At 34.4% G+C, this 26,528-nt stretch overlaps 1 protein-coding gene across 2 annotated transcripts in view; it reads right to left on the bottom strand.

Moving 5' to 3' along the window:
- Positions 1–329: 329 nt before the first annotated feature.
- LOC132199846 (probable G-protein coupled receptor CG31760) overlaps positions 330–26,528 on the bottom strand; it is a 90,808-nt gene continuing 64,609 nt past the window's right edge. For both annotated transcript variants that reach the window (XM_059624889.1, XM_059624888.1), the window contains exons 10-13: positions 20,076–20,214; positions 15,908–16,013; positions 7,725–7,949; positions 330–1,455 (exon numbers count right to left, since the gene is read on the bottom strand). In XM_059624889.1, the coding sequence (XP_059480872.1) occupies positions 1,066–1,455; positions 7,725–7,949; positions 15,908–16,013; positions 20,076–20,214 (860 nt within the window). In that variant the 3' untranslated portion in view covers positions 330–1,065. The remainder of the gene's footprint in view (positions 1,456–7,724; positions 7,950–15,907; positions 16,014–20,075; positions 20,215–26,528) is intronic.

Here is a 26,528-nt window from a genome sequence, read left to right as displayed (position 1 = left end):
AGATCAATTACCCTGGTCAGGTGGTGGAAGATTGTCTAAGGAGTGTGGCTCGATCAACAACGTACACATTTTTATATAATTTACATATCACATTCAGCAGTTTCGTCTGAAAAAACTTCTTTGCACTTTTCCCTTTATTTCTTTTTCCGTCTCCGTCGCGTGCGAAGGGTGAATTTGTTTGCTTGTTTATTACTTGGAATAATAAGAACACAAAAGTTTGCTCTAGCGCATGTACACAGTGAGTACAAATTTCTCTTTCTATTTACGTTTGATCAGAAGAACAATAGTTAGTTTTTTTTAACGGCGATGTTGTTTGTATTCGACTCTGCTAAAAAAAAAAAACAGAGCGTCGCAATCTCCAGACAAAAAGAAAAAATGCCAGAGAGAAGTCCACATTTTAATCATTTTACAGTAGAACAATTTTTAATTTGATCTTTAAACAGACAAATTTTCATTATTATTTTCTTTTTTTTTAATTTTTATATTAAATACCTCAATTTTTTATTATTGATTGATTTGATTCATTGTTAATCAATTTTACTCCAAAAGGTTCGTTTCTTAGTTTCAACTTGTAATTTCCTCACAGATTCATCAATGATTAATCTAATTGTAAAATTTGAAAGAAAACTAAATTTTAAATCGGCGATTGGAAAATTCAATGAAAAATTCAATTGCAAGGCATGAAAAAGGACATGCTGAAGAGTTCTTTTAAATAAACAGTGAAGTGAAAGTTTTATTATTCCACAAGAATTAGATAAGATTTTTAAATGAGATTTTAAATTTTTTAGTCAAATTTGAACTGTTCTCAATATAAAATTCCTTCCTATATAATGAAACAATTTTATTTAAAATCCACTGATTGTGAGAACACCTAAAGATTTTTTAAATTTACCACAAATATTTAAAATTTAAACAACAATTTTTTTTTATCATAATTTTCTAAAAAAAATCTACTATTTCTTTTTGATATCGAATTAGAATCGATTTTTTTTAACCAAGTAAGCCACCCTTCGCACCAAAAGTGAGAAATTTGTTGATATTTTATGATAATTTACCGCACCTTGATTACACCGAGATTTCGTTTGTGAAGTGCGTCTTGTCGTCGAGCGTGATGGAGCTGTTGGCGATTCGCGTGAGGCTGCGGTTGAGCGCGGCCGACTCGACGCTCATGTCCAGGCCGGGCGTGCCGAGGTCGTCGAGGTCATCGGTGTCCGGGACGCTGTCCACCCGACTCATGGCGGCGCACACGATCTTGTCCGTCACCGCGGCTATCACATTGTTCAGACTGTGGCCGTCGCGCGTCTCGAGCGGACTCTCGTCGTCGTCCTCGTCCTCCACCTCGCCGATCACCCGCTGGATGGCCGCGATTTTGCACAACACGCGTCGGTTTGTGCCCATCTTGACGTGCCGCTGACGCAGCAACTCCAGCTGAGAACTCAACCTGTCCAGCTCCAACTGAAACAAGAGTTGAAAACGTGTTTATTTTTTTTTTTTTATCTAAAAAAAGTATTATTTTGATCATAAATTATAACAAATAAAGCACTTTTTTCCAAATTATTGTTTATATATATTAAATATTTAAATCAGAAAGATCAACGTCAAAAGGAAGAGCAATTAATAATTTTCATGGATTTGAATCTAATTATTTTTGGTCACTTAGTATTAAATAATATTATTTTTTGTTATATTTAAAATATTACTTACATCAACACACGATTAATAAGTTTTTTCTTATATAAAAGCTGATAAAAGCAATTTAATTAATAACTAGTTCAGACTTATAATTATAAATATAAATAATTACTGTGAGAAATTAACAATTATAAATGAAAATGAATAAGTTCAATAAGGAGGCCACCTTTCCTGAGTCGTAAAAGAAAAACAGTAGGCTATGTCTAAGATAACAAAGACTAGTTTAAAATAAATAGCGACAAAGTGCTGACGACATGAACAGGTCCGTAATGATGGCAAAAAAGAAAACAAAACAAACAAAAAGCCATATTAATAATAAACAATATCAATTTCAAAACTATTTATTTTGTATGATCTGTCTTTGTATTTTTTGATGTAATTTCTCTCTCTTGTAATCAATGTAATTTATAATATTGAATGTATGGATGAAGTATTTGGGCAGAGAATGCCCGGTGGTACATTAATAAACACAATTTGTAACTATAATTCAGATAGCGCCCTGAAACTTCCTGCACACTACTTTGATTTCTAATCCTTAAGAAAGCGTTAAAATGCATCATTAACTTTCTTTGAGTATAAAAAAAGAGTGGTTTGAATAAAAAAACCAATAAAATTAATAAAAAAAAATCACAATATGATTTCTAATTCATGACTGTTGGATTATTCGAAGCTTCAACTAGCAACTTCCATCAAACTATATTGATTTCCAATCCGTATGAAAGCGTTAAAATGCATTAAGTTTTGTCTAAAATGTAGGAACAAACTTATTATAAAAATCAGCATGTGGCATCTTTATTAGATCTCTTATAAAAAATTTCAAAGTTTGCCTAATGTTCGAAAATTTAAATTGAGAGATTTTTAGAAAATTTTGGAATGAATCCAAAAAAAATATGTATATAAATTTGTCTACAATATTGCAGATGCGTAATTTATCTCTAAATAAAATTTTGATCATCAGCAAAAAAGGTTCCTCCATCTAATTGCAATTATATCAGTTTAAAAAGCAAATTATTTTTTCCTCTCTTAACGAAAAAGGTAATTATTTGCATAATTAAATTTGATAGCGACCTCTGCTAAATCCGTGTATATGTTTGTGAGATTTGCTGGCTGCTGCCTAATCCCTGTTAAATTCACTATAGCACACACGTCCGTCCGTTACGACCGCATGTGTTAAACACACACACGACTGACCGTGCTTCCATTCATTACAGTTGGCGGAACGTTTACATAGTTTTACTCTGCGAGTCGCTTTGAATGCACCTCGAGTTCTCTTTCACCGCTCGCAATTATGCAAATAATGAGCGAACGTTTTCACTGCCACGGCGATAAACGTGTGTCTTTGATCGCAAAGAGCGTCTGTGGTCATTAAGCACACGACTTTGCACTACGAAACGTCTTTTTCTCTCTTGCTCGCGGGAAAATTACGGCCCAGAGAGAGCATTGATCATTTTTATTGAGCTCTATTTCACGCCGGAAAGAGGGATTACATCTATTACGCAGACGTTTTCCTCGGCGGGGGCGCGCCTGTTATTAATTATTTTTAATGGTGTTGCCCGCGCGCAGATGCCCTAGATCAACAAGCACACTGAAATATTATTTTATCTAGGTCGGAAGCTTTATTTACGTGGGAATGTTCATTACGGAATTAATTAAAATATAATTATAAATCTGTAAAATCAAATTCTGTTATGATGAGTATGAATATGTTGCGGTGAGTTTCAACTTTCACATTTAAACAAACAATTTTAATACACATAACAGCCCATGTTCATATCAATCGACTCTTGCTTGTCTTATTTATCGGTATTCTTTTTTTTTAATACTATGATTAATTTTGCTGTGTATTTCCTATTGAATTTCAATAAATTATTTACTCCATTCAAAACCAAAGTTATCGTCTTCAATGCAATGGACAAGAATCTTAAAATCTGTATATTGCAATGTATTGTGTGGGCTTGGAATTTATAAGTAACAAAATTAAAAAAATATTTTATTGCTTAAAATCTTTAACATAAAATTAAAAAAAAAATAATATATAACAAAAAAATAATTGGTTATTAGTTTTAAAAATGTTTTAACAAGTTTTAAAAATTCAGTTTATTATATTTCCTAACCGTAATAACAATATTGACTAAATAAAAATGTTTTTATTAACTTTTAAACTTAATTCTTGTTGTACATTCATATTCTTAAATTTAATCCCTCTGTATTAAAAGAAAATTATTTGACCGCAGTTGAAAATATTTCAGAGACCTAAAATATTATTCTTAACTTCCAAAAGAATTTTTTCTCACAAAAGGATAAAATTCAACAGTTAAATAATTCCATAAATAGTTCAATTCAAGTAAAAAATTTGTTACATTATTTGTTTCTTTATTTTTCATTAAATGGTCCAAATATTTAATTAATGCATTTTTTTTTTAGTCTATGATCTTACGAGGAAACTATTTACCCAATAGTTTTTTCGGGTATTTATTTTATTAAGTATCAAATGGTTTTTTTTTAATTTAACAAAATTTGGCAGTGATCTTTGCAGTAAAACGACGCTACTGAATCAAATCTTGAAACGAATTGGCTCGTTTTTGGTCCACGAACATTCCTTAAGATGGCTGATGCTACTCATTGCAAAAGATATTCTTTCCTCGCACCGCGGCGTCTTTTGCCGCGGCTCAATGTGAGTTATTAAAGCTTCATTACTCTCGGTATGGTCGGGGCGCCCTAAGGAAGGAGGATCTAACGGAGATCCGATAATAAATTCCACTCATTTCCTGCACTTTTCTCCGTCTCCCGCAGTGCTAGATTAAACTCGACCGTGCACTTCTTTCACGCAAACTTTGCTCTCCATTGCAAGTTGCAAGATATAAAGTAAATAAATAAAATTCCTCGTCGACTAACTGAAAAGATGTGTAATGAATCTAGACTGATGAAAAAGTCTTCTTGTTTTAAGTTTTCAAGGAAGAGTTTTAAATGAAATAATATAGAATAAAATGAAATCATTTGGAGAATAAAAAAAAATACTTTAAATATTGGCAAACAATATTATTATTGTGTTTTGTTTTGTCCGCATCGCTAAATAAATTGATGACATTCAATTGTTTAGAAATTTATTTAAAAAAGGAATTGTTGGACAAAACGGCAAAAATTTTGCTAAGACTTCCGAGATCAAAAAGACCCCTTCAGCCGCGCCTTGCTTGATATCAGCAAAAATGTCTTAAAATTAAAAAATAATTCTAAAAATCTGAAAATATTTTCTTAAAATATTCGCTTTTCAGGGAAGAGCACAAAAATGTATCTATAAGTTTCAAATTCCGCAAAAGCCTGTTATCAGATTGAATATCCGAGCAAATGAAATATAACAAAATTGATTTTATTTGCCATTCTAGTAATGCAATCGAGACCGTTTTTCTCTCGTCCATTTCTTATTGATGAAAAAAAAATAACAAATGTGTTCCATCTAGACATATTGATTCGCGAGACGAATGGGAATGCGTGTCGTGCCGCGCCAGCACGGATATGCGCCGGAATGCTTATTGAAAGGGTTAAGCTCTTTGTTATCCGGCAAAAAAGCTTTCTCGAGATGAGAAACTCCCGCGGCGGGGGTGACAAACTCGCGCGCCCCGTGATTATGATGTCTTTCTTCCCGTCGCAAGAGCTGGGACGGAGATAATGCACGCGGCCAGCAGCAGCTCTGGCGCTTCGTCCCAGTGAAATGATGCGCGAAATTCACTTGCGCCTCGCAGCGAGCACTCTTTGTGTTTTTCACTCGCCCAAAAGAGATAAATTTTTATGTACGTCGAATCGCAAGCGGAGTGGAAAGAGCACCGCTTTTCAGAAAATTAAATTGCAAAGATATAATAAAATTGAATTTTTATTGTCTTTCCGACCTGTTTTCCGCCTCGGTTCTGTCGAAACGTCAAATCATACATTTCAGAGCAAGAAGTTTAAATATTTTTTACGCATTTGCAAAATGACGCATGTGTTATTTGATTTGGAAATGGAATCATGCAGAAAACAATTCCACGAAAAGCAATCTTCGCTCTTATTTGCCAATAGCAAAATATTATCAACGCAGTGGGCGTTGTGGTAGGCAATTTGCAGCACACCAAAGAAGCGCTTGTTGCCTATGCCACTTAATGTTTGTTTGATTATTACGTTTGTCAAGAGTGTGAATTTCAATCAAGTGATTGGAAAGTTTGGGTAAAATCATAGTATTGCTCTAATTAAGTTATAAAGGTATGATTAAGTTGATTAATATAAGAAAATAATAATAATATAATCTCTAACAATAAGTTAGGCTTGATTAACGTCTCAATAGTAAGGACGATTTTATTCAAGCAAACGATTCTTATCACAAGTTTTTAACAAAACTTTGTTCTTAGATAACATTTTGGCTGAAAGTTGGAAAAACTTTCCTTTATTTTAAATTTTAATTACATGAATAAAATTTTATGCAATATTAAAGGTGGTTTTTCCAAAATTCATTTTTTTCATATACAAAAAAAGGACTTTAATCAGAGTTAAATGTTTTCCTTGATAACTATTACACATGAATTTTAGGAAAAATTTATGATTAACGTTTTATTTTATTTTATACAATTCAAAAAAACTTTTCCTAAACAATTTTTCAAAAAAGTGTGCATTTTCCCAGTCTCATTAATTCAAATTTTCTTTCATCAAACATGCGCTGTTGCAAAAAAAAGGTTTTTATGGTGAGCGAGTTAGACACGGCAGCGTATTATTGAGTGTCCACTATTGCTGTATCCACTTTTTCGCATCCTCTCTCCTACGCACTCCATCCATCACGCACATATTTTTCTTTGACACCTGACGCGGAGAATTTCAATATTGACGTGCGCTCGTGCGAATCCAGCGCAAAAAACATTTTCCGCTCGCAGCTCTTTTTGACGAAAGCGGCTTGACTCGAACGCACACACGCACCCTTATTCACACCCCCCACCCTCCAGTGAAATATATATTCGCGGCGACACAAAGACGACGAATTTTCTCGGCAAACAGAGATCACTGCGCCTTTGACACGAGAAAATAAGATTACCTTTGAACTCACGCCGTCTTGAACTGCTTTGAATTAAAATTCCACTCCCGCGCACAAAATGCAAAATTCCCGTCAAACAAATGGAATTATTCACATATTGTAATGCAAAACGCGCGGTGCTTCTCTAAACATGAATGTTAAATGCTAAAATTTTGTGAGCTCGGCGTTTTCTAAAACAAACATGCCGTAACTAATTCGACTAACATTTGCAAGGAGGAAAATTTAATATTCAATGTGAAAGCAAGAAAGGAATATTTATGCTTTAAAGCATCATTGTTTGCGGTTGTTTCATCAAAAATTTTAATGAATTAAACATTCCATTCAAACGAACGAACGAGATGTTTTCAATGAAATTTGATTTCAATTTTCAAACAATTGTAAACATACACTAAATGAAAGTTTTGCAAATTTCGTCATTCTCATTCAAAATATTTTAGACAGTTCATAATTTTTATTTGTGGAATAGTGGAATTTAAAAATTAAGAATAAAAAAAACTTTTTTTGTATATTTTAAATCTGAAATATTGAGAATTTGTGAAGTAACTCGGAATATTGTTACTTTTCAACAACATTTAGATTTAATTTCATTTTAAAATTCAAGCAAAAGATTGAATTAAAAGAAAATAACTTTTTATTTAAGTTGTTTAAGCAGATCAATGTCCATAAATATTTTGATAATTTAATTTCGAAAATGTATTGTTACCCTCGCAAAATACGGCAAAATAATTGTTTTTCTTTCAATGCAATTTCAATGTAAAACTTTGTTTAGCTATTTGGACAAAATGACGTCAACTTTTAAGCCTGAAGTTATTTATGAAACACATTTTAAATGTGAACAAATATTTGGTCCACTAAATAGTTTGCAAATAACCTCGATTTAGAGCAATTTGATTATAAAAATCACTTGACCGTGATTGATTTCTGAAAACAATTGAAATAATATACCAATTATATAGGAAAATATGTATGAAAGACTCACGCTTGGGTCTCCATTGAGCTCGAGCGGCGGCAGGGCTGCGCTTGATGGCGTGTTGGAATAGGCCTGTGGCGTGGCCCCGCCGTACATGGTCCTGTTGGGCGAACCGCGAGGCGAGTGTCGCGACCCCGCAGTCAGGAACTTGATGGCCGTTTGCGCCGGTTTCGTCCCGTACGAGCCAGCGCCGTGCTCCTCTATTTTGCCCTGGCCTTTGTACACCATGTACGCCTGAAACATAAATAAAAAAATTTTAATTAGTAATAATTGTAAAAATTTTATTTTTATAAAGCAATTTTAAAACTTTTTTGTTATATTTACAAACATTATTTTAAATGTAATTATTAATTATTAAACTATTTTTTAAATAAAAAAGGTGTTTTATTACAGAATGAAAAAGATGAGGAAGAATAATACTTAAAAAGTTAATTAATCCATTATTTAACAAATAATTTCTCTTCCTTTATCTGATTTATCTAATAGATGATCTAAAAATGTCAAATTTAATTAGAATCTGGCTCGCATGCGTATTGGTATTTTGCAAAAATTACATGAATTGAAATTTAGGCAGTTTTGGGATGCGATTAAAAATGACTTCTAAAATATCCTACATTGATTTTATTTTCATTGACCCTAATGATCTTATAAGGATTTCAAACCTTTGCAACTAGAATCGAAGTCGAAAAAACTGAGTATGTTTAAAAACAGAAATGCAAAATTCTCCCTGCAATTAATTTAATTTTTTTGGGCGCTTCCATACACATTTGACATTTTCCCAAAAAACCACTCTATAATCATTAAAACCTCATCATGCACGGATGCGGAAAAATCCAGTGACAATTTCTCTTCACACTGACAAACCGGGACGTTTTTTTTTTCTCTGTGCGTTCAGTTCACACTCTTTCACACACGCAAACAGAATTTCCGCGATGCTCGGCGCGTCAGCCAGCTGAATTTAAAATGAGCCTCTCCGCCCGAGGACACGAAATAATAAAGGGCTGAGAGAGCAGGCGGCAGAGAGGCGCATAATAAACCCGCACCATGTGCCCTCTTTTTTTTTTGCTCTTTTTGCATCCGGGCCGGCTTTTTTAAAATCAAACCAAACAAAGGCCGACCGACAATTTGCGCAAATGCGAGTCGATTGAAATTTCCAATGCATATATAAAGAGAGTTATCCGGTGTGACGAGAGGATGATTGATGAGTCTAAATATATAATAAAAGCGGCTAGCGTGTGTTTTCCTTCATCAGCGAGTGACCCTCCCGCCTAATGCTTTGTTGTCGAATCGATAAAATGGTCGGCGGCAGGCCCCCCATTAAAAGCGGCTGCTAATGCGTTCGCCTCGAGCAGCACCTTGGAGCCTCAATAATGCATGCAGCATCCGCAAGAAATATCATGGACCGACCGACCGTCTTTATGTATATTTGCCTAAACCCGAGATAAAAAAGAATGTCTGCAGAGAGGATATAAAAAATGCCCATCTCTTTATCGATTCGGTTTCGGTGGAGGGAAGGGTGGATTCTTTTTGCGAGGAATTCCGCTAATTACAAGTGAAGAGACGTCGCTCTTGAATTTCATATACCAGCGCAACAAATACCACATACCTTTCTGACCCTTGAAAACGAAACTCCGGCCTTCTAGAAAAATCGGACGCGGAGGAATTCAAGAGAAGAAAGTCGGTTTCGAAATTGATTGAATTTCTGTATAAAGGATTTTTTTTTCAATTTTTATCTCCTTACATTTGAAAATGATTTGCTTTTGCAATACTGAATTAATCCTTCTGACCCAGAATAAGAAGATTTGTATAGCAATTGTGATGGGATTGAATAAATTGGCATTTGAATAGGGAATCGTGATGAAAAGTTTGAATGAATGAATGATTTATTCTATTCTTGACTTATTATGAAATCATAATTTAGATTATTTGCATTTTTTTTACACCAAAATGATTTTGTATTTTGACATATTTCCCTCAGTTGTGCTCAAAATGCTGATTATTTGTTTAAACGTTGAAACCAAATAAATAAGTAAATTGTTTGATTGAAAATCCAGGTTGATTTGTTTAGCCCAACAGCTGCAGCCTCATTTCTTGAGAAATGCCTTGTTCAAATATTACACAAATGGCAAAAAAATAAACTTAAAAATAGTACTGCGCAGTTGGGTAGTCAAATCGAGCTGTTCTTTTCTCTCTCTCCATTTAAAATATTTTATTCCACAAAGAATGCCCGGTTAAACATTTTATCACAAGAGAGAAAGAGCGAAAAGGCAGTGCTTTGAATGAAAAACCAGCCCTTTTCAAATTTCGACTCTAATAAGCAAACATTGTTTGTTTTATGAAATTGAATGCAGGCATCGTCCAATGCTTTCTTCAGCAAAACCAAATGTAAATAATTTTGTTTACTGTTGCGTTATTCTTCACAATATAATATACATATGGAAAATGGCTCTAACAAATCAAAATTTAAATCCAATTCATCTGCATATGACAATTTTGTTAATTATTCAACATTTGGACTGAGAGTCTTGAAAAAATTTAAAAAAAAAATTTACACTATTTTTCTAGCGTGGAAGAAATCAATTTGGGCAAATTGCATCATATATCAATTTGAAATTTGATGTTGAATTGAAGAACTGGGAATTTTCATTTTAAAGCAATGTTTTTATTATATATGTAAATAAATAAAGCTTGGCCAGTTGGTTTTTAAAAATAATTTAGAAAGAGAAATAATGGGCTTCCTTTCAAAAGAAATTCAATTATATTACTTAGTTTACTGAATAATCACAAAATAATACTTTAATTACTCTCCAATTTAAAATAATTACCGTTCACTTAAATTCTTGGTTCAAATTAATCAAAAACTATCTTGAAATTAATAAGGAACAATTAAGAAGTTGTTTTTGTACTTTGTATAGTTTGAAATTGAATCCTTATACAAGTGAAAAAGGCAAACGTTCGATCTCAATTTGAGCATCACGAAAATCGAACTGGATGCGCTTCAACTTTCAACAGGCGCACACCTTGATTTATGCGAGCTCTCGTTCGCCAACAGCGAGGGAAGCACTGCGGGCGAGAAACATGATGTAAGTTGTAAAAAGTTGGGAGTCATAAAACCGGTATTGGCACATGAGAGTGCGGCTGCCTTTCGACTTACCAACCAACCAACTCACCCTAACAGCAATACTTTCTTTCCCGCTCGCTTTTCCGGGCTTTTCCCTTTCGAACTGTGACGTGATTAAGCGAGCGAGCGGCTGCGAAGCCGCCAGCGCCATTAAAGCCACCTACCTTGCTAACCCTCTCGCCCATAAGCGAGCTTTATCGGCTGCAACGAAAGCAAAGTCGCACGGCCGAAAAATCATAAAATATTTGCTGGTCAAACTTACTCTAACTCGACGGTTGAAAGGGCCTGACAAGGTAAAGACTAAAAGCTCGTGTGGCCCGGCAGCAGCATTATTTTCCCCTTTGTTCCTTTTTGTATGGAGCTCGCGAGCTTAGCCTCGGGATAATTCCCAACAGACAAAAGGAACACTTTTAAAACTCACTCGCGGGCTCGTAAATATTTTCAACTTTTTTATTAATACGAAAAACTAATTTAGAGCTTTTTGAAAGGAAGAGTTAAAATATTGAGTTAAAAAGCTAATGCGCGTAGAGTGGATTTATTATGCATTAATAAAAAGAATAAAAAATCACGAAAATCCGGGTCTTTTTAACCGGAGCTAGTTTTAGCTGCAAAAATATTCAAAAAGTAGCTCTTTGTTTAAATTGAGATGATAAAACAAAATAGATAGACACATTAAATATTTATAATATCACTTATGACGACACAATAAAAGCAAAGGAATAATAATTATTGATTTCTCACCATAAAAAGAGCCACGCTTATCGTTTTTCTTTTAATGACACATAATTATAGGGGAAGTGATGATCTTTCTTTTTTATTACATTTATTTTGAATCCTTATCTACACTTTTGTGGGAGGGGGAAGTCTTGAACCTAATTTCTAGAAATTTCTCTATAATATTATAAATTAATAATAATTTAATATTATTTTAAAATTCTTTTACGCAGAGGCATTATAATTAATATATAACTTCTTCGATCCACTTTTGTTATGATTTTTCATTAACAATGACATAAAAAAACTTCTGATAAATGTGCAACAAACTTTTCGTCTGAATCAATAAACCCCTTTTAGCAGAAGTTAGGATATTTTGAGCTGTTATACACATTTCTAGAGAGGAGAGTGTTTTTATATGTTTCTTTGAGCGAATACCAATTTTTCCCAAAACTTTCATTTTTCCCCTTTCCCTAAAAGGGACCAACACGGAAAAAATATTTGTCAAAGTCATCACTTCATCAGCCCCCAGAAGTAAAAGGACGCGATGATGATATCCTGCAGTTTCGCCAGTAATGGAAAAGTTTTACTAAATTGCCTCGGAGAATCGTACGTACGGGACGAGCGAATCTTGTTCTCACGTTTTCAGAAAGGAAAACATCTATTGGAGAGAGGGAGATGTTTTTCTTCCCGGCCAGAAAATATACTGAAAATACTCACTGGGCCATCACGTAGAGCGCGTGTCACTTTTTCCCGGTGCCAGCAGCATCTGTTCAGGATGTGTGCGTCGCTCTCATTTTCTCTCGTGTCGTTCCGGACCAAGTGCAAAATAAGTTGCGACAGCCGAAAAGCGAGCGACATATGGTCCAACAGTCCATTCGCAATGAACGAACAAAAACATGGAAATTCCGGTATTTCGATTCCATGACGGAGTGAACAGAACATTTTGGCGTGACATCGGGTGAAGTCAGCTCACGATTCATATGAAAAAGTGGAAATTGAAATGCGAGACTTGAGAGCAAAAATCTTGAATACGTCTCTGACTTTTTCAGCAAATCATTTTCCAAGATGGTATTTTTAAGAGCGATATATTTCCAAATTTTAAAGACAATTTTAATTTACACAATTTGCTATATGTATCGATTTTCAAGGACGAAAATGATTCATTAAAAGTTGAAAAAGTTCCTAAAAAAATCATCATTTGATCCAATTGTAAGTTAAAAATCTAAAAGCTGAAAAGTAAACATTAAAATTTATGGTCGAAAATTAATCCAGATATTTAAGAAAGTTCAAAATTAGTCCAAAAATATTGAAAAAGTATAAATAGGTTTTTTTTACCTAATATTAGATAGAATAAAAATAACACAATTTGCAAAAATCCACTTTCAGAAGAAATTTTGGAGCGATAAAAAAATCTAACAAAGATTTTCCACTGTACGTCAATACCAGCCAACTCTTGTAAATTAAATTCAAAGGCAGTAAGAGAAACATTGTACAAAAATTACATTCCACCAAATTGGTTTGGAAAATTTCATTTCAGGTAACCGGAGTGCTTTTATTCCAAAGCAATAGCAAAGTAAGTTAGATTGCATTTTATAGGAAGATTCACTGACCTAAAAAATGTATACGACACCGACAGCTCTCTGTGGCTTTTTTTCATCTCCGCCTTCTTTCTCACCGAAGAAAACTAAACCAATTTTGAAATATATATTTTCCACTTGAAATGAAATTATCAATCAAGCTTTTCCTTGTTCAAACAACAAGATAAGTCTTATTACTTTTTTTTCAACTGCAATTATTAAAGTATAATGAAGTAAATTTTTTTCCAATAATCCTCGGCAAATCAACGAAGAAAGTATTGGGAAAATTCATAAGCGCTCAGCTTTTTCAAAAATACACACACCGTAAAAAATAAATAAATAAATAAATTATATAAATAATGAGAAAAGTTGGTTCGACAGCTCAGAGAATTTAAAAGTTTGGAACAGAATAATCCGACTAAAGACCAGGCGAATTAGCCGCCCACGTAAGCGTGAGTCTGAATGTGCCGAATAAATTTGCAGCGGCACGCAGCAGTCTCGGAAATAAAAAGGACAAAAAGAGACTTTCTTGGGTCGAGCATCTCGAGCTCTTCCTCCCACTGTCAGGGGGCGAGTGTCTCTTAAGAAGTTCTTTAAACTGTACAAGGCATTGTGTATAAAAAGTAATGACTTCTCGCTGTGTGTGCGCGAGAGCAGTTTGTCATTTGGGCAAGAAATAGCCGGCGCGAAATTCGTCCGGCAATAAAATTTACTACCGTCGTAATTCTCGGCGTGAATTAGAAGCAATTTGGAAGAGATTTGGCGTCGGAATGGTGTGTGTGCCTAATGGGACACCGTTTTTCGTCGGCTTGGTTTTAAACTGCGCTTTGAGGCGTTTTTTTTTCTCCGGCGGAATAGAAGATTTACGGCGAGGATTCATTCCAACCCTGTTGCTTTTAGGCAAATCACACGCTGGATGCGGATTCGGTGGAATTAAACTTTTGAGAGGCCATAAAAGTAATTGGCTGGAATGAAGGTACGAAAGCGATTCTTTAATTTTGGGGAAATTGCAAAGTGAACTGGAAGACGTTCCTTTTTTTCTGGGGCGACGAAAGCAAAAGCACTTTGATATTAAAGCCTTACTTTTGAAGAATCGCAGAATTTTACAATTAAACTCTTTTATTTATTTCAATAATATATGCAATTATTTGTCACTGTGAAACATATTTATAGCTTTGAGTAAATAATTTTCATTTGAATCCATAATATTATGCGTTTCCTCTCTCTGAAACCACTTATTGTTCTTTTGTCACAATTTAGGGCAAAGATTGCCTTGTGGTAAACCATGAATAAGTTAAATTTGAATTTAATTTGGAACTACACATATTTAAAAACGATAGAATTTGGTATTCATTCTAATTCAAAATGTCGAGGGTTAAAATAACCTTTGTTTTAAAGAAAATTTAGACTTTCAGTTTCTAGATAAAGCAGGTTTAAAAATTTTCAAGTACATAATTTATTTTATTTCTTACTGTTTGCCAATGGTTTGAAAAAAAATCCAATTAAAAACCTCAAAGCCAGCAGTGCAAAAAAAAAAGTAAAAATAAAAACTCATTTAAAAAAAATATATTTAACTATAATTTGATTGGGTTATTATTAAAAAGAATTTAACAAAAATAAAATCAACAAACCTCAATTTTAAACTAAAATCTTGCTATTACTAAGACCCGAGGTTGCCACTTCAACTTTTAAATCTCAAGTATATAAGCCTAGGAAATTAAACTGAACATAATTACTGAGTAACAATAAAGATAGAGATTGTTCCGTTTGGCCTTCAGTACAATTAAGCACCATCACGAGAGGATTGCTGTGCTTTAAAAATAAATAAAAGTCAGCAGAGTTGTTTATCAAATTAAAATCAGGGACGGCCACGGCCAACATTCTCTGAAACTGAATTCTCTCCACGCTCCTCTCTCGGCCAAACAAATTGGAGGATCATCCAGTTAAATTAATTGAAGCTGCAAACCACGAGTTTGCAGCTTGGCGATTTTCATTAAAACGCGATCGAATAACTTCCCTGAACTTAATCCCCTGCACTGATAAACGAATCTCCAGTTAAATTTCCCTCTCAGGGGGAGTAAATAAAATAATATTATCCGGTTTAATTATAAACCCCAGGCCGAGTTTATAATTGTTTACTTCAACCTCAGTACTAAAAGTATTTTTACCAATTAATTAGCTGCCCTTTTTAGAAGAAAGGTTTCAATGTTTGTTTATAAACTGAGAGTGCACTTTTCAGAGTGAACTGCATGCTAATTGATCTCTCAGAGCAAACTAATTAATTGGAGTCTCGAAGCCCCTGCAGGAAAAGTTTTTGTTTCCCGATGGCTCTTGTTTCAACGTTTTATATTCAGGAGGGAGAATGGAATCGGAATGATTATAAAAAGCTCCGATATCGGTTGTCAGAGTAAAAGGGGGAAAACTTCTTTTGCGCGTTATCTTTTGTGTCCGCTACCCTAATATCATCGTTAATCAAAACTTGGCAAGTATAAATGACGAGAAAAAAAATATGAAATTCCCTTTCCGCGGTCAATTCCTGATAGGAAAAAGTCCAGGCGAATTTTTTTTCCTCCCCAATTTTATACTGTAAAATATTACACCTAAGGGTTGTTTAAGTGGGGAACGGTGTCGGGTCCGACATCGAAAAACTCTCCTGCCCAATTTGGCGATCGGTGCAGCCTGAGAGCAAGTGACACTTTTTACTTTCAGCCGACACATTTTCCCCCCAGGAAAAAACACACATATTTGAGAGGGTCGACTTTTTTCCCTTCACTTACTTTGCTGCCGAAGATGAAGCAGAGCAGCATGGTCACCGTCAGCTGCGTGTGCGAGAAAAATATCACGTAAAGGAGGTCAGGGTTGGCCGGTGACTGCAGGAACAGCCTGTGAACAGAAAACTCTTCTTGTAGAGAAAAAAATCTACAGTTTGCAGGGACATAAAGAACATATTGCCGGTTCAGTGTCCTTCGATATTAGAAATAGAATTACATGTGTCGTTTAAGGGCAGTTTTATTAAGTTTCCAATTGAAAGAAGAAAATTAGAAAAATGATTAAATGGACATAAGTTTATGATCTGCATTATTTGTACTTAAAAAACAATAATATTTATAAGGGAGCAGCAAATAATATTTAAAAATTATTTTAAAAACAATTAAAAAATTCATTCCTTGAAGTTTTGACAAAATTTGTACTAATTAATGTCAATCATATAAAGTTGTGTGTAAAAACGCTCCAGGGATTTATAGAAAGTCTCAAAATAGCATTAAAAATTTAAAGTATTGTTGTTTGAAATTCTGTTTCCTCAAGAGTCCAAAATTCTCGAATTACAATGAAATATTTTTTTCAAATAATGATGTTGAGAATAAACTAAAATGACTTTCTTTCCCAGAAATGTGTTCCTATGATTTAATGGGTACCATCATAATGTCCTAAAGATAATGTCCTAAAAGCTATGATCGCACATTGTCCTAAAGATTTTGTCCTAATTGAATTTAAAGAAAATGTCCTAAATTTCGGAAAATTGGTTGATATATTATAAAAGTTTAGTTTTTTCAACAGGGACTAACATGAACTTCATTCCTTATCAAATGAATTCACTTATGCAGAAAGAATATGATGCTAATTGTCGAGCTTCTCTGTCACATTTCTAACGAAAGTTGATCATATAATTCAAAATATTAAAGTGTATATAAGTTTGAAACAATCATATTATATTCCACAAATACAAATAATTTAAAAAAATAATATTATTACTATAACGTATATTGAAAATAAATTTAACGAATATTTTCAATTAGAATTTTTCAAATTTTTTGTCTTGAAAAAAAAATTCGAATGATATTTCTAAGTAAACTTTTTCATAGGAAACAAAAATACATTTTCCTGAAGATTTTTACGAAATTCTTTGAAACTATTGTAGGGAAGAAAGATTAATAGTTATATTTCTCAACTACCCGTGTTAGGACATTGTCTTTAGGACATTGTGAGGCACCCCGATTTAATACACTTTTTTTTCATATGAACATAAAAGGCATAAAATATATTTTCTATGATAAAAGTGGCACAAATGGAAACATCATTCGTGCATGTAATTCCATTTGTGTGTCACAAATCAATACCTGGCGGAAAATTTGTCGGACACCGTTGCGCGCAATTAATTAAACAGACTTTTCTCACACGTGACAGTGTGACAGTCTCGCGTTTTTTGCATTCAAACTTGTTCTGTGTTTGTGCATCAATAACCAGAACACGCGGATGCATGGTCGTGCGTGTATCGATATCTGCTGCGAAATAAATCAAGTGACACACGAGTGTGGGTGAAATATTGCATCAACACGTGGGTGGGTGCTTGGCTGCGTGCGTGTGATTTATGCACAGAAAAGTTGCGCAATAAAATCCACCGAGGGGGAAAGAATGAAAGAAGAAAACGCCGTCGGCACTCCAGGCTCGTGTCTCGTGTATAGGTGCGAGTGCAATAAATTATATGAGAGCTGAAAAAGAGGAAAGGACCAAAGGGTTCTTGCCCCACTTTGTCTTAATTTGCTTCTTCGCCGAGAAAGTTGGTTTTTAATTTTCACACTCTTTGCAAACTGTTGAGTCCAAGACAAGAATCCTAATTTCAACTTTCTTTGCGCCATTTATATTAGGGATTATTATGCAAATTAAATTGCATAATTTTTATTATAGGAAGAGAAAGATTTAGGGTATATACCTAGTATATTCCAGACTATACTTTTTTGGGTTGGCACTACTGCAAATGCACTAGCTGGTTTCTACCGGTTTATTTAGGCGGTTTTTCTTATCACTATGGCTGTTAGTGGGCGTTTTTTCTACAGCTGATTGTCTGTTTCCTTTCACTTTTATTGTCGAGTTACAGTGATTTTTTTTTAAAACTATAAACCTTCATTCATTCCTTCGAGCGAAAATAAAACATTTAATCGCGATTTTGCATGAAATTTTTTGATATTTCATTTCCAAAAATAAAATTCATTAATGAAGAGGCCTTTCAAAAATTATAAGGTACAATTTTCAATAAGTGGTAAATGTTGAATATGCTCTCTGATGCCCCTCTTTTTGATATTTTGTACGACTCTGCCTCTACATTATTATTTCGAGGTAGTTTTTATCCAGTTAAAAAATTCATATCATAATTTGATATTCGGGAAATTTTTAATTAAAAATTCTTTCCGGCAATGTTTCATGGGGAAATGAAATTTCAAACATTTAATTTATTATTACTTTTGCCCTTATTTGGTTTTCCTGGACAAAATTTATATGCGAACAAAGGCGGAATTCGCTTTTGTACAAAGCTTGGAATTCGGTATATTCAAAAACAAATACACGATATGGTGCGGCTTTTGGATTGTAAATAACATGCGCATTATTTTCCATTCATCTGTAAAAAATGAGTTTTCTATTATATGCCCATGTTCAACTGTAAATTTATACACCGTTGATATAAAAACAAGTCGTAAATATTTCGCAGTAACCCAAAACATAACCCGCATTATTTGTGGAAAGAATAAAGCCATTATTTGTCGGAAGTAAAAGTTTTGGGGTAGAAAATAAAATTCCTGAATCGCGCAGAGTGAGTAATAAAATATATCTCTCCTTTTAATTCTATCTCATGAATCCAGGAACAAAACGGACGGTCGTATTTCGGCGAGATAAGTTTGCCATCCGTTTTTCAAAGTACCAAAACCGCAGAGGACGGTTAAAGAGACGTAAATCCGTCGGAACGATAATGATGACAATAATTAGTCGGAGTTCCCTGGCCCGAAATTAGCCGGCGGACGGACGGATATGAAGCATAGGGTGGAGAGAGAAATTAGCGACAAGGGTGGCCCGTGAGTGGTCTAATTATGATTTATAAACGCGGTTCTTCGGAGATAAAGGGCGAATGTCACGCCCTCGACCAGCAACGCCGCACGCCATGCCCTTTAATAATCCTCCTCTGCCCGAGCGCATCTTGAATAATTATTCTTCTTGACGCGGTGAAAGTGAAAAAGTGTGGTCTTACTGCTCCACCCTTCCTTCTTTTACTATAACGTCGTTAAGACTTTCTTTCACCAACGCCTTTTCTTAATTTCGGCAGCAAATACTGCATCCCTTTCATCCCCCCACTGACAGGTCACACAACTTAAGAGCGACAACTCAATTTGCGGTATAATGGAGGTTTTCTACTTTTAACTCGTTCACAACAACGCAACAAAAGAGACGTTGTTTGTTTACGTGGAATTCATTATTGATTTTTATAAGGGATGGGAAAAAGTTTTTGTTGTTTGTTTCACAAATGAAATTTTCCGAAAAACATCATTTTCGTTATGTTTATTTTTATTATTCTCGTTGTTTATTTTCCAAAATTGATTGTTACTACCAATTAAAATTTATTGTTAGGACAAAACGGCAACAATTGTGAGAATTTTGCTGAGCTTTAGGGTCAAAAAGACCACAGCCACAGTGAGCCTTGATTTTGCATTTAATCAAATCAAAATTGACCATTTTTCTTCTACTTCTTCTTTTACTAATACTTTGATTTTACTACTTATTATCACCTCTGTGATCCCGCAATTTCTTTTTTTAACAGTTTTTCAGTTAGCTGTTTTTTTCCCAACCATCAAATTGCGGACAATAAATTTCCGCGGGCCGAAATTAATGGTTGCGCCCTTTTATAGCAATAAAGTTTGCTACGCCGACGATCGATCATTTTCTTTGCTGTAAAACTTTCTTTCTTTCTTTCTTTTTTGCTGGCGAAACGTTGCCGAGAAATTAGTCTGATAAAAAAGCAATCATCGGTCCCTGGAGGCTAATCGGTTTCAACGCTGTTTAACTTTGGTTTTTTCGCATGCAAAAAATCTCGGCCAAATTATTCCGGCACATTTGGTTTTACGGTTTCAAAGTGATTTCACGCGTGCTGATTTTCAAATTATAATAACGCATACTTACATGGAGATGTTGAGAAAGATGGAGAGGAGGAATTCGTTGTAAATGGCCATGGATATGAATCGAGACTCGTTGAACTCGGAGGGCGCCTTTCGCACGCCGATGCACAGCCAGATGCCCCACACCAGCAGCACCACCTCCACTGCAACACATCAAAGAGTGCGACCAAATTTAGCCAAAACTTGCTTCGCTTGCAGGATTATTCACTTTGATAAGAATATGTGCGTGTCAGAAAAACTTCAGGAAAAGGGGGGAAAGCGATTGGAAAACTAGAATTTCAGTCAAAATATTGGGGTTGAATTTAGTCAGAAAATAACGAAAGTCCATTTTTCGTCAAAAATTTTAATCATATAATAGGTTAAAAATTATCTATTTTGGCAGTAATTGTCTTAAGATAAATAAATAAAGACATTTTGCTTTTTAAAAAATTCAAAAAGGAAAATGAATAGAACTGGGAAAAATTGAATGTTACAAATTGATTGGTTTTAAATAAGTTTTAAAATTCTTCTATAAATTCACACGTAAACAAAATGTTTGTAGCACTGATGTGCTTGGCTTTGCCTTGCTCGCCAGTCACATAAGCCTATAAAACTCCGCTTGGAGTTGGCTGGACTTGTTATTTCTTTAAAAAATATCTTTATATTAAAAAAAAAATTTCTTGTATTTTTAATATTTTTATCCATTTAAAGATATAATATAAAACAGAACTCGTAATTTCAAGAAAAATTGCAATTCATTAACTGGTTTAAAGTGCAGTTTTCATTAAAACAAGTTATCAATTTGATGAGATTAAATTTGGAGCACATTTTACCAGTACAGATCAGATCGATTCATAGAAAAAATAGCTCCCAACCATACGACATATATAAAATTGATGAATTACAGTTTTTTCGGCACCTTTTTGTGTGTAAACCTCATCCATCAGTACTACATATAGTTAAATTCTCTAGGGCTTTCATCGCTGTAAGTGATGTTCAAATCCTATCATATAACTAGCGTCCATTACCAACCGCGTGGTAATCATCATTTGGCACAACAGATTATCATTTAGCATGTTGTGCGCATTTCCCAGAGAGAATATTCGAAACAAACGATAAATACGAACTAATGATTGTGTGCTCGCAAAATAATGATCACGATTTATTTTCCTGTCCTTTGTAGCATTACATTTAATTATTATTGTGGTGGGCGCGGAGCTTTTCCAGAGCAAACATTGCGAGAGGGCAAAGCAAACTCAAATTTTGGCCGCAATTAGCGGCGATTTTTCAATTTGTGAGTTCTAATTATAGGCGGATAAATTCACCATTTTGACTGATGATGAAAATGCATTTTAACCATAAACGCTTAAGAGAATTTTGACAACATTTTCTGCTTCAAATAATAAAATTGCAACTTCTCCAAATATTTATTTATTATTAAAAGTTTTTCATAGAGACCGAAAAAGGAACATGAAATTTCTCCTTTGATGTAAGTCAAACTCAAACTTGCTTTTATTCCAAGAAACCGTTTTTGAATCTTAAAACATTGCTTCTCCTCAAATTTTGACTTATGTTTATCTACTAATTATAAATCAACAATACGGAGGATGTGGTCGCTCATGCAGAATTTGTTTCTCAGTGTTTGGTAAGGTAGCACATCCTTCATGTATTGGTAATTAAAGCGAACATATAAAAGTTAAATAAGTTAAATAAACTAAAAATCAACATCGACAGTACAAAATCGAAGTGCACTGCTTGAAAAAAGAGGGGTAAGCGTAGTAAAAATTATTAATAATTTTTGTTCATTTTTTACACGCTTCTTTTCAAATTTTGATTTAGTTCATTAATTTTGTGTGTTCATTCTCTATTAAATATTTAGTGAAAAAAAAGTTGTAACTGAACTTCTTTATATAAATTCTCTTAAAACTATTTGGCCCCTGAAAATTATTTCGAGGAGTGCAGAACAATCCATGCAAATTGTATCTTTGAAACTAACGTTTTTTCCATAAATCCTAGCAAACAAGAGAGTTTATAGCTTAAGCGATCCAATAAATAAAATTCGTTTATTCTATGAATTGAAAGAAATCGCGATATTGAATTTAAAACTCCTGTAAGAAATATTTATATGGTCATTTTGGCAATTTTTAGAATGTTAGTGGATAATAAATAATGATCAATTGTTTTGTATCGTTTCATTTATGTTTACAAAACAGAATAAATATAGAACATGTATCAATGTACATAAAAAAGTTGTTTTAACGCATATTTATATATATATTTATATAGCTCACATCATGAACGGAAATTTTTATAAATTAAATTTAAAAAAGTGTAGTCCCAAATTTTATGATATCAACTTTAACAAGGAAAGAGGAGCAACGTTTTCATCACTTTTCTCATCACTCTCATTTAAAAAACATTTCTGGAATTCCACTTTTGTTCACTTTATTTTCATGAGGGAGTCCATCTGCGTTTTTCACATGGTAAAAGAAAACATCTTTTATTGTCTCATTCATGAGCAAAGAAACAACTTCATAAACCTGGGGCGAGCGCACGCACTCGCCAAAAACAAATCAAATTCCTTCAGCTTGCGTGCTCGCCATTTTTCGCTTTCATTTCTATTTTCTCGCGCATATAAAATATTGTTTTCCTCCCTCTGCATTTCTGCAGTGCCACGTGCCCCCATAAAATCCCGCGGAGCAATTTAGAGCGAAGAAATGTAGCAATCAGGAAGAGCGAAACGCATCCTCTTTTATACCAAAAAAGCAGCCTAAACACACGCGTGTGTCAGTTTGCCGCGAAAAGGGCAAGATTAAGAGCGAGCAAAAAAGGGAGAAATATTGCCGGAGAAGAGCCGGCGTCCGTGTATGCATCTCGCGAGATAGCACAGACTGCGTGTGTTCACTCAGCCCTGCCAGATAAATAGCTGATTTATTTTTTCGGACGCCATTTTTAACTCTCGCTAGAAAAAGCAACACACAAAAAGAGAGAGAGAGAGACCGAGGAGGCAAATCAACCAACTTTTTCCCGCAAAGCGAGCAAAAAGTAAGCAAGCAAAAGCGTTGACCACGTTTTGTAAAGAGCCCGCCACGTGAATATCTACTAGGGTCGAAGTTTTCTTTAGCGCGAAGCAAAGTTTGCCTAAGAGGGTGGATCGTTGTGGGTGGAAGACGCGCCTTCCGCCCTAGCTTTTCACAAGGGAAAAATATGCAGTTAAAAAAGAGGGTTTTTGCTTACAATGCACAGCACTTTCCACAAAATAATGTTCCTACAAAATATTACGCGGGCGTTAACGACATTTTTACAATATGCTTTTCCTTGTTTTTATTTTTAAAAGCGTGAGGCGCTATATCGATTTAATACGAGAAAAATGACAATAACAACTTGTGGAATTAAAGTGTTTTAAGAAAAGTGCTTTTAACGACAAAGCTGTAATTCACCGACATGTTAAGAATAATGGGCCAGTGTAGATTAAGTTGAGTGTACGTATTAAATTTTTAATTTGCATATAGACTGCTTATTTAAAAAAGGTAAAAAACAAAACTCACTAAATACCTCATAAACAATATTATCGTTACGAAATTTCGCGCCCAAAAAGTTATAATTTTGAAAATTTGGATTGTTTTATACTGAAATGACGATCCCGAATTTAATTTGTTTCCAGAAATCTGTTTTAAATTAAAAAAAATTGAAGAGAAAGGGGACACTCTAAATGACCTCCCCGGCCCGGCGGAAAGGTAGTCCTCGTATTCCTTATTGACCCCTAATATTTTAGCTGGAATATGAATTATAATTTTAATGCCTAAAAGAACTAAGAACGATGAATGGGAAATTTCAAATTGGAAATATTTATATATAACTGAAAAGCGAAAAAATAAAAATTTACTAATTTCGCAAAGAATTAAGTTGGCACTGAAGGAGATTTTGAACTTTTTGAAGCGAAGTAAGACGTCATTTTGCCGGTTTTTCCCTCTTTGTTTGTTTTATTCAAGAGCCGTTTGTTTGTGAATAAAAACAAATAATTTCAGCTGAGAAAAAGCCCGTTTTACCACCGATTTAAACAGTTTATGATCGTTCCTTGCAAATTTAGAAGTTAGTCTTTCGTTATTTATAAAAAATTTAAATGATGAAACAGATTGCAGCCTACATCGATAGAAAAAATATTTTTCGTTCTATCATAAAAATAAAAGGGGAAAAATCAACTTCAAATGTTTGGTCAGGGCTTGTTTACAGTGTTCAGAACAACCAAAACATCATTAAAACACAATTTTCGCCGACAGCGCGCTTTCTTCAAATTAGCTGATAACAAATATAAACGAACGACGGTCGAGTGCAAAAAAGGCTCGGACGAAAAAAAAACTCCCGCCGAGTCATTAAAATATATCTCAACTCTGTTTGTTTTGCCAATGCAAACAAACAAACAAACGAACGCAGACGTTGTTCGGAGGGGGTGTGGAGGTGACGGTCTTGGCAGGGGTGCAAATCAGGGGCGGCCACTCCGCATGAAATAATTTGCATATCCACACTCGACTGGCCTTTTTTAGAGCACGGTGCGCGCGTATCAAATTATCACATTAATGGACCTCCGAGGATGGCAGGTCCGGAAAACAAGACGCTTTTTTGCGCGTTTCGTGGGCACCCGACCTGGCCATAAATAATTTACACGGCGCGTTGTGTGCAGTGACAGGCCTCGGGGAGCGAACGGGCCAACCGAGGGCGGTGCAACTTTGGCAAAAACGCCGTCAAACGAGACTTTAACAAATGGGTCTGATGTGTTGAGCGGTGGCTCTGAAATATTCACCCCCATTTCGACTTCATTGTTTGTTTGTGGGTTGCATTTTATCTCAGCGTGAAAGATGTGATGAAATTTTAATTTTCAGGGACTTTTGTTTGTGGAATTTATTGAACTGCACTGGGGCCTGATGCGAGTAATCTTTCAAGGGCCAACAGGATCAATGCTAGAGTTAGTTTTGAAAAATGAAAAAAAAAATCAAATAACTTCTTTATATCTTCTGCAAAAGCATCAAATGAATAAGTTACTTAGAACAGATAATATTGCCCAAATCTGACTAAATATGAAAAAAATGACTCTCGAAAAATAAATAAAAATAAACTTATATTTAGTTTCTAAGGAATATCATGATATGACAATTTTGATCTGCTACTAAATGATTTTAATCCATTTAATTAGTATGAAAATTGGTTCATACACCTTCATTTTTAATGCAATAAAATAATAGTGTAATTACGAAGACCTACTAGCATCGATTGCAAATTTTCTCATTCACTTGTTATGAATATTCAAAAGAATAGAATTCGTGGTTAATGGATGTACTATAAATTTATGCTTTTAGCTCATTAAATTGATAACTCTCTTTGAAATAAGTCTATGGCAATATGTGCGTTCAATATGGACCACCTGCTCACGCTCCTCACCCTGTCGTCTGTGCGTAATTTAATGACTGGAATTTCTAAGCAAAGGAGACGAAGCCGCCGTCAATTAATTCACAGCGAGATAAGGAGCAAGTCAAGCGAGTTAGTTTGGCGGAGTGGAATTGATGTCACACGCAGCAAAAGCAATCACCAAGACATCAGACCGATTCCGGCCAGTAGTTGACAACTTGGCCCGGCTGCTAAATAATGCATCGTCAAAACAACTTTATCTATCTCTCAGGACGAAGAAGCGGCATCGATCACTTTTTCCGACGGAACTTCTAAACTTTCTTCCGGGAATTGCTGATATTTCCAAGCATTTTGTGTTTCTCAACCGCACAATTCCCAGAACAAAGGAAAGTGTCAGTGAGCGAATTGATTTTGTTCAGTTCATGGAGCTGGTGGAGTGAAAAGTGCGATTGTGAAATTTCAATAGCTTCTCTGGTATATTTTTGCAACACTGTCAAAATCAGTGATTTCCAGCCGACAGTTCGAGAAAAGGATAAACGAAACGTGGAAATAAACTAAAGGGGAGCAAAATATTATTAAATTTGAAATTCACGCTTTTGGAGCGAAGCACTACAAAGGACGCAAAGGAAATTTAATTTTCAATTATTATGTCCATTGTACGGTTTTAGTGACAAATGTGAAATGCGCATGAAATTATAAACGTTGATAAAAACCAAAACGTTTAAAATTTAAATAATATTTGCGCATAGCAAAAACACAATTAGTCACAAAAAAGTGTATTAAGTCATAATACATTGGGCAATCATTGCCCTCGAATTTATAAATTGAAAATTTTAAAATGTACAATAAGAAAGGAAATGGAAATCTGCGTTTAAAATTACCTTATTTTATTAACGAACTTCAATCTGCACCCAATGTTAAATGGGCGAGATGAGATTGCTTTTTTATTCATCCAAGCAGCATAATTATTTAATCTTTGGAATCTATTTAATGCACTTTCACTATTCACCTCTGACAGTGAAATAAAAATGTTTTAATGTTTAATTTTTATTGTTCACAAAAATACACACTTCAC

Source organism: Neocloeon triangulifer, unplaced genomic scaffold (genome assembly GCF_031216515.1).
Source record: "Neocloeon triangulifer isolate White Clay Creek 2 clone unplaced genomic scaffold, ASM3121651v1 ptg000014l, whole genome shotgun sequence".
Lineage (NCBI taxonomy): Eukaryota > Metazoa > Arthropoda > Insecta > Ephemeroptera > Baetidae > Neocloeon > Neocloeon triangulifer.
The sequence above is the reverse complement of the archived record's forward strand: the minus strand, read 5'-3'. Positions and strand labels throughout refer to the sequence as shown.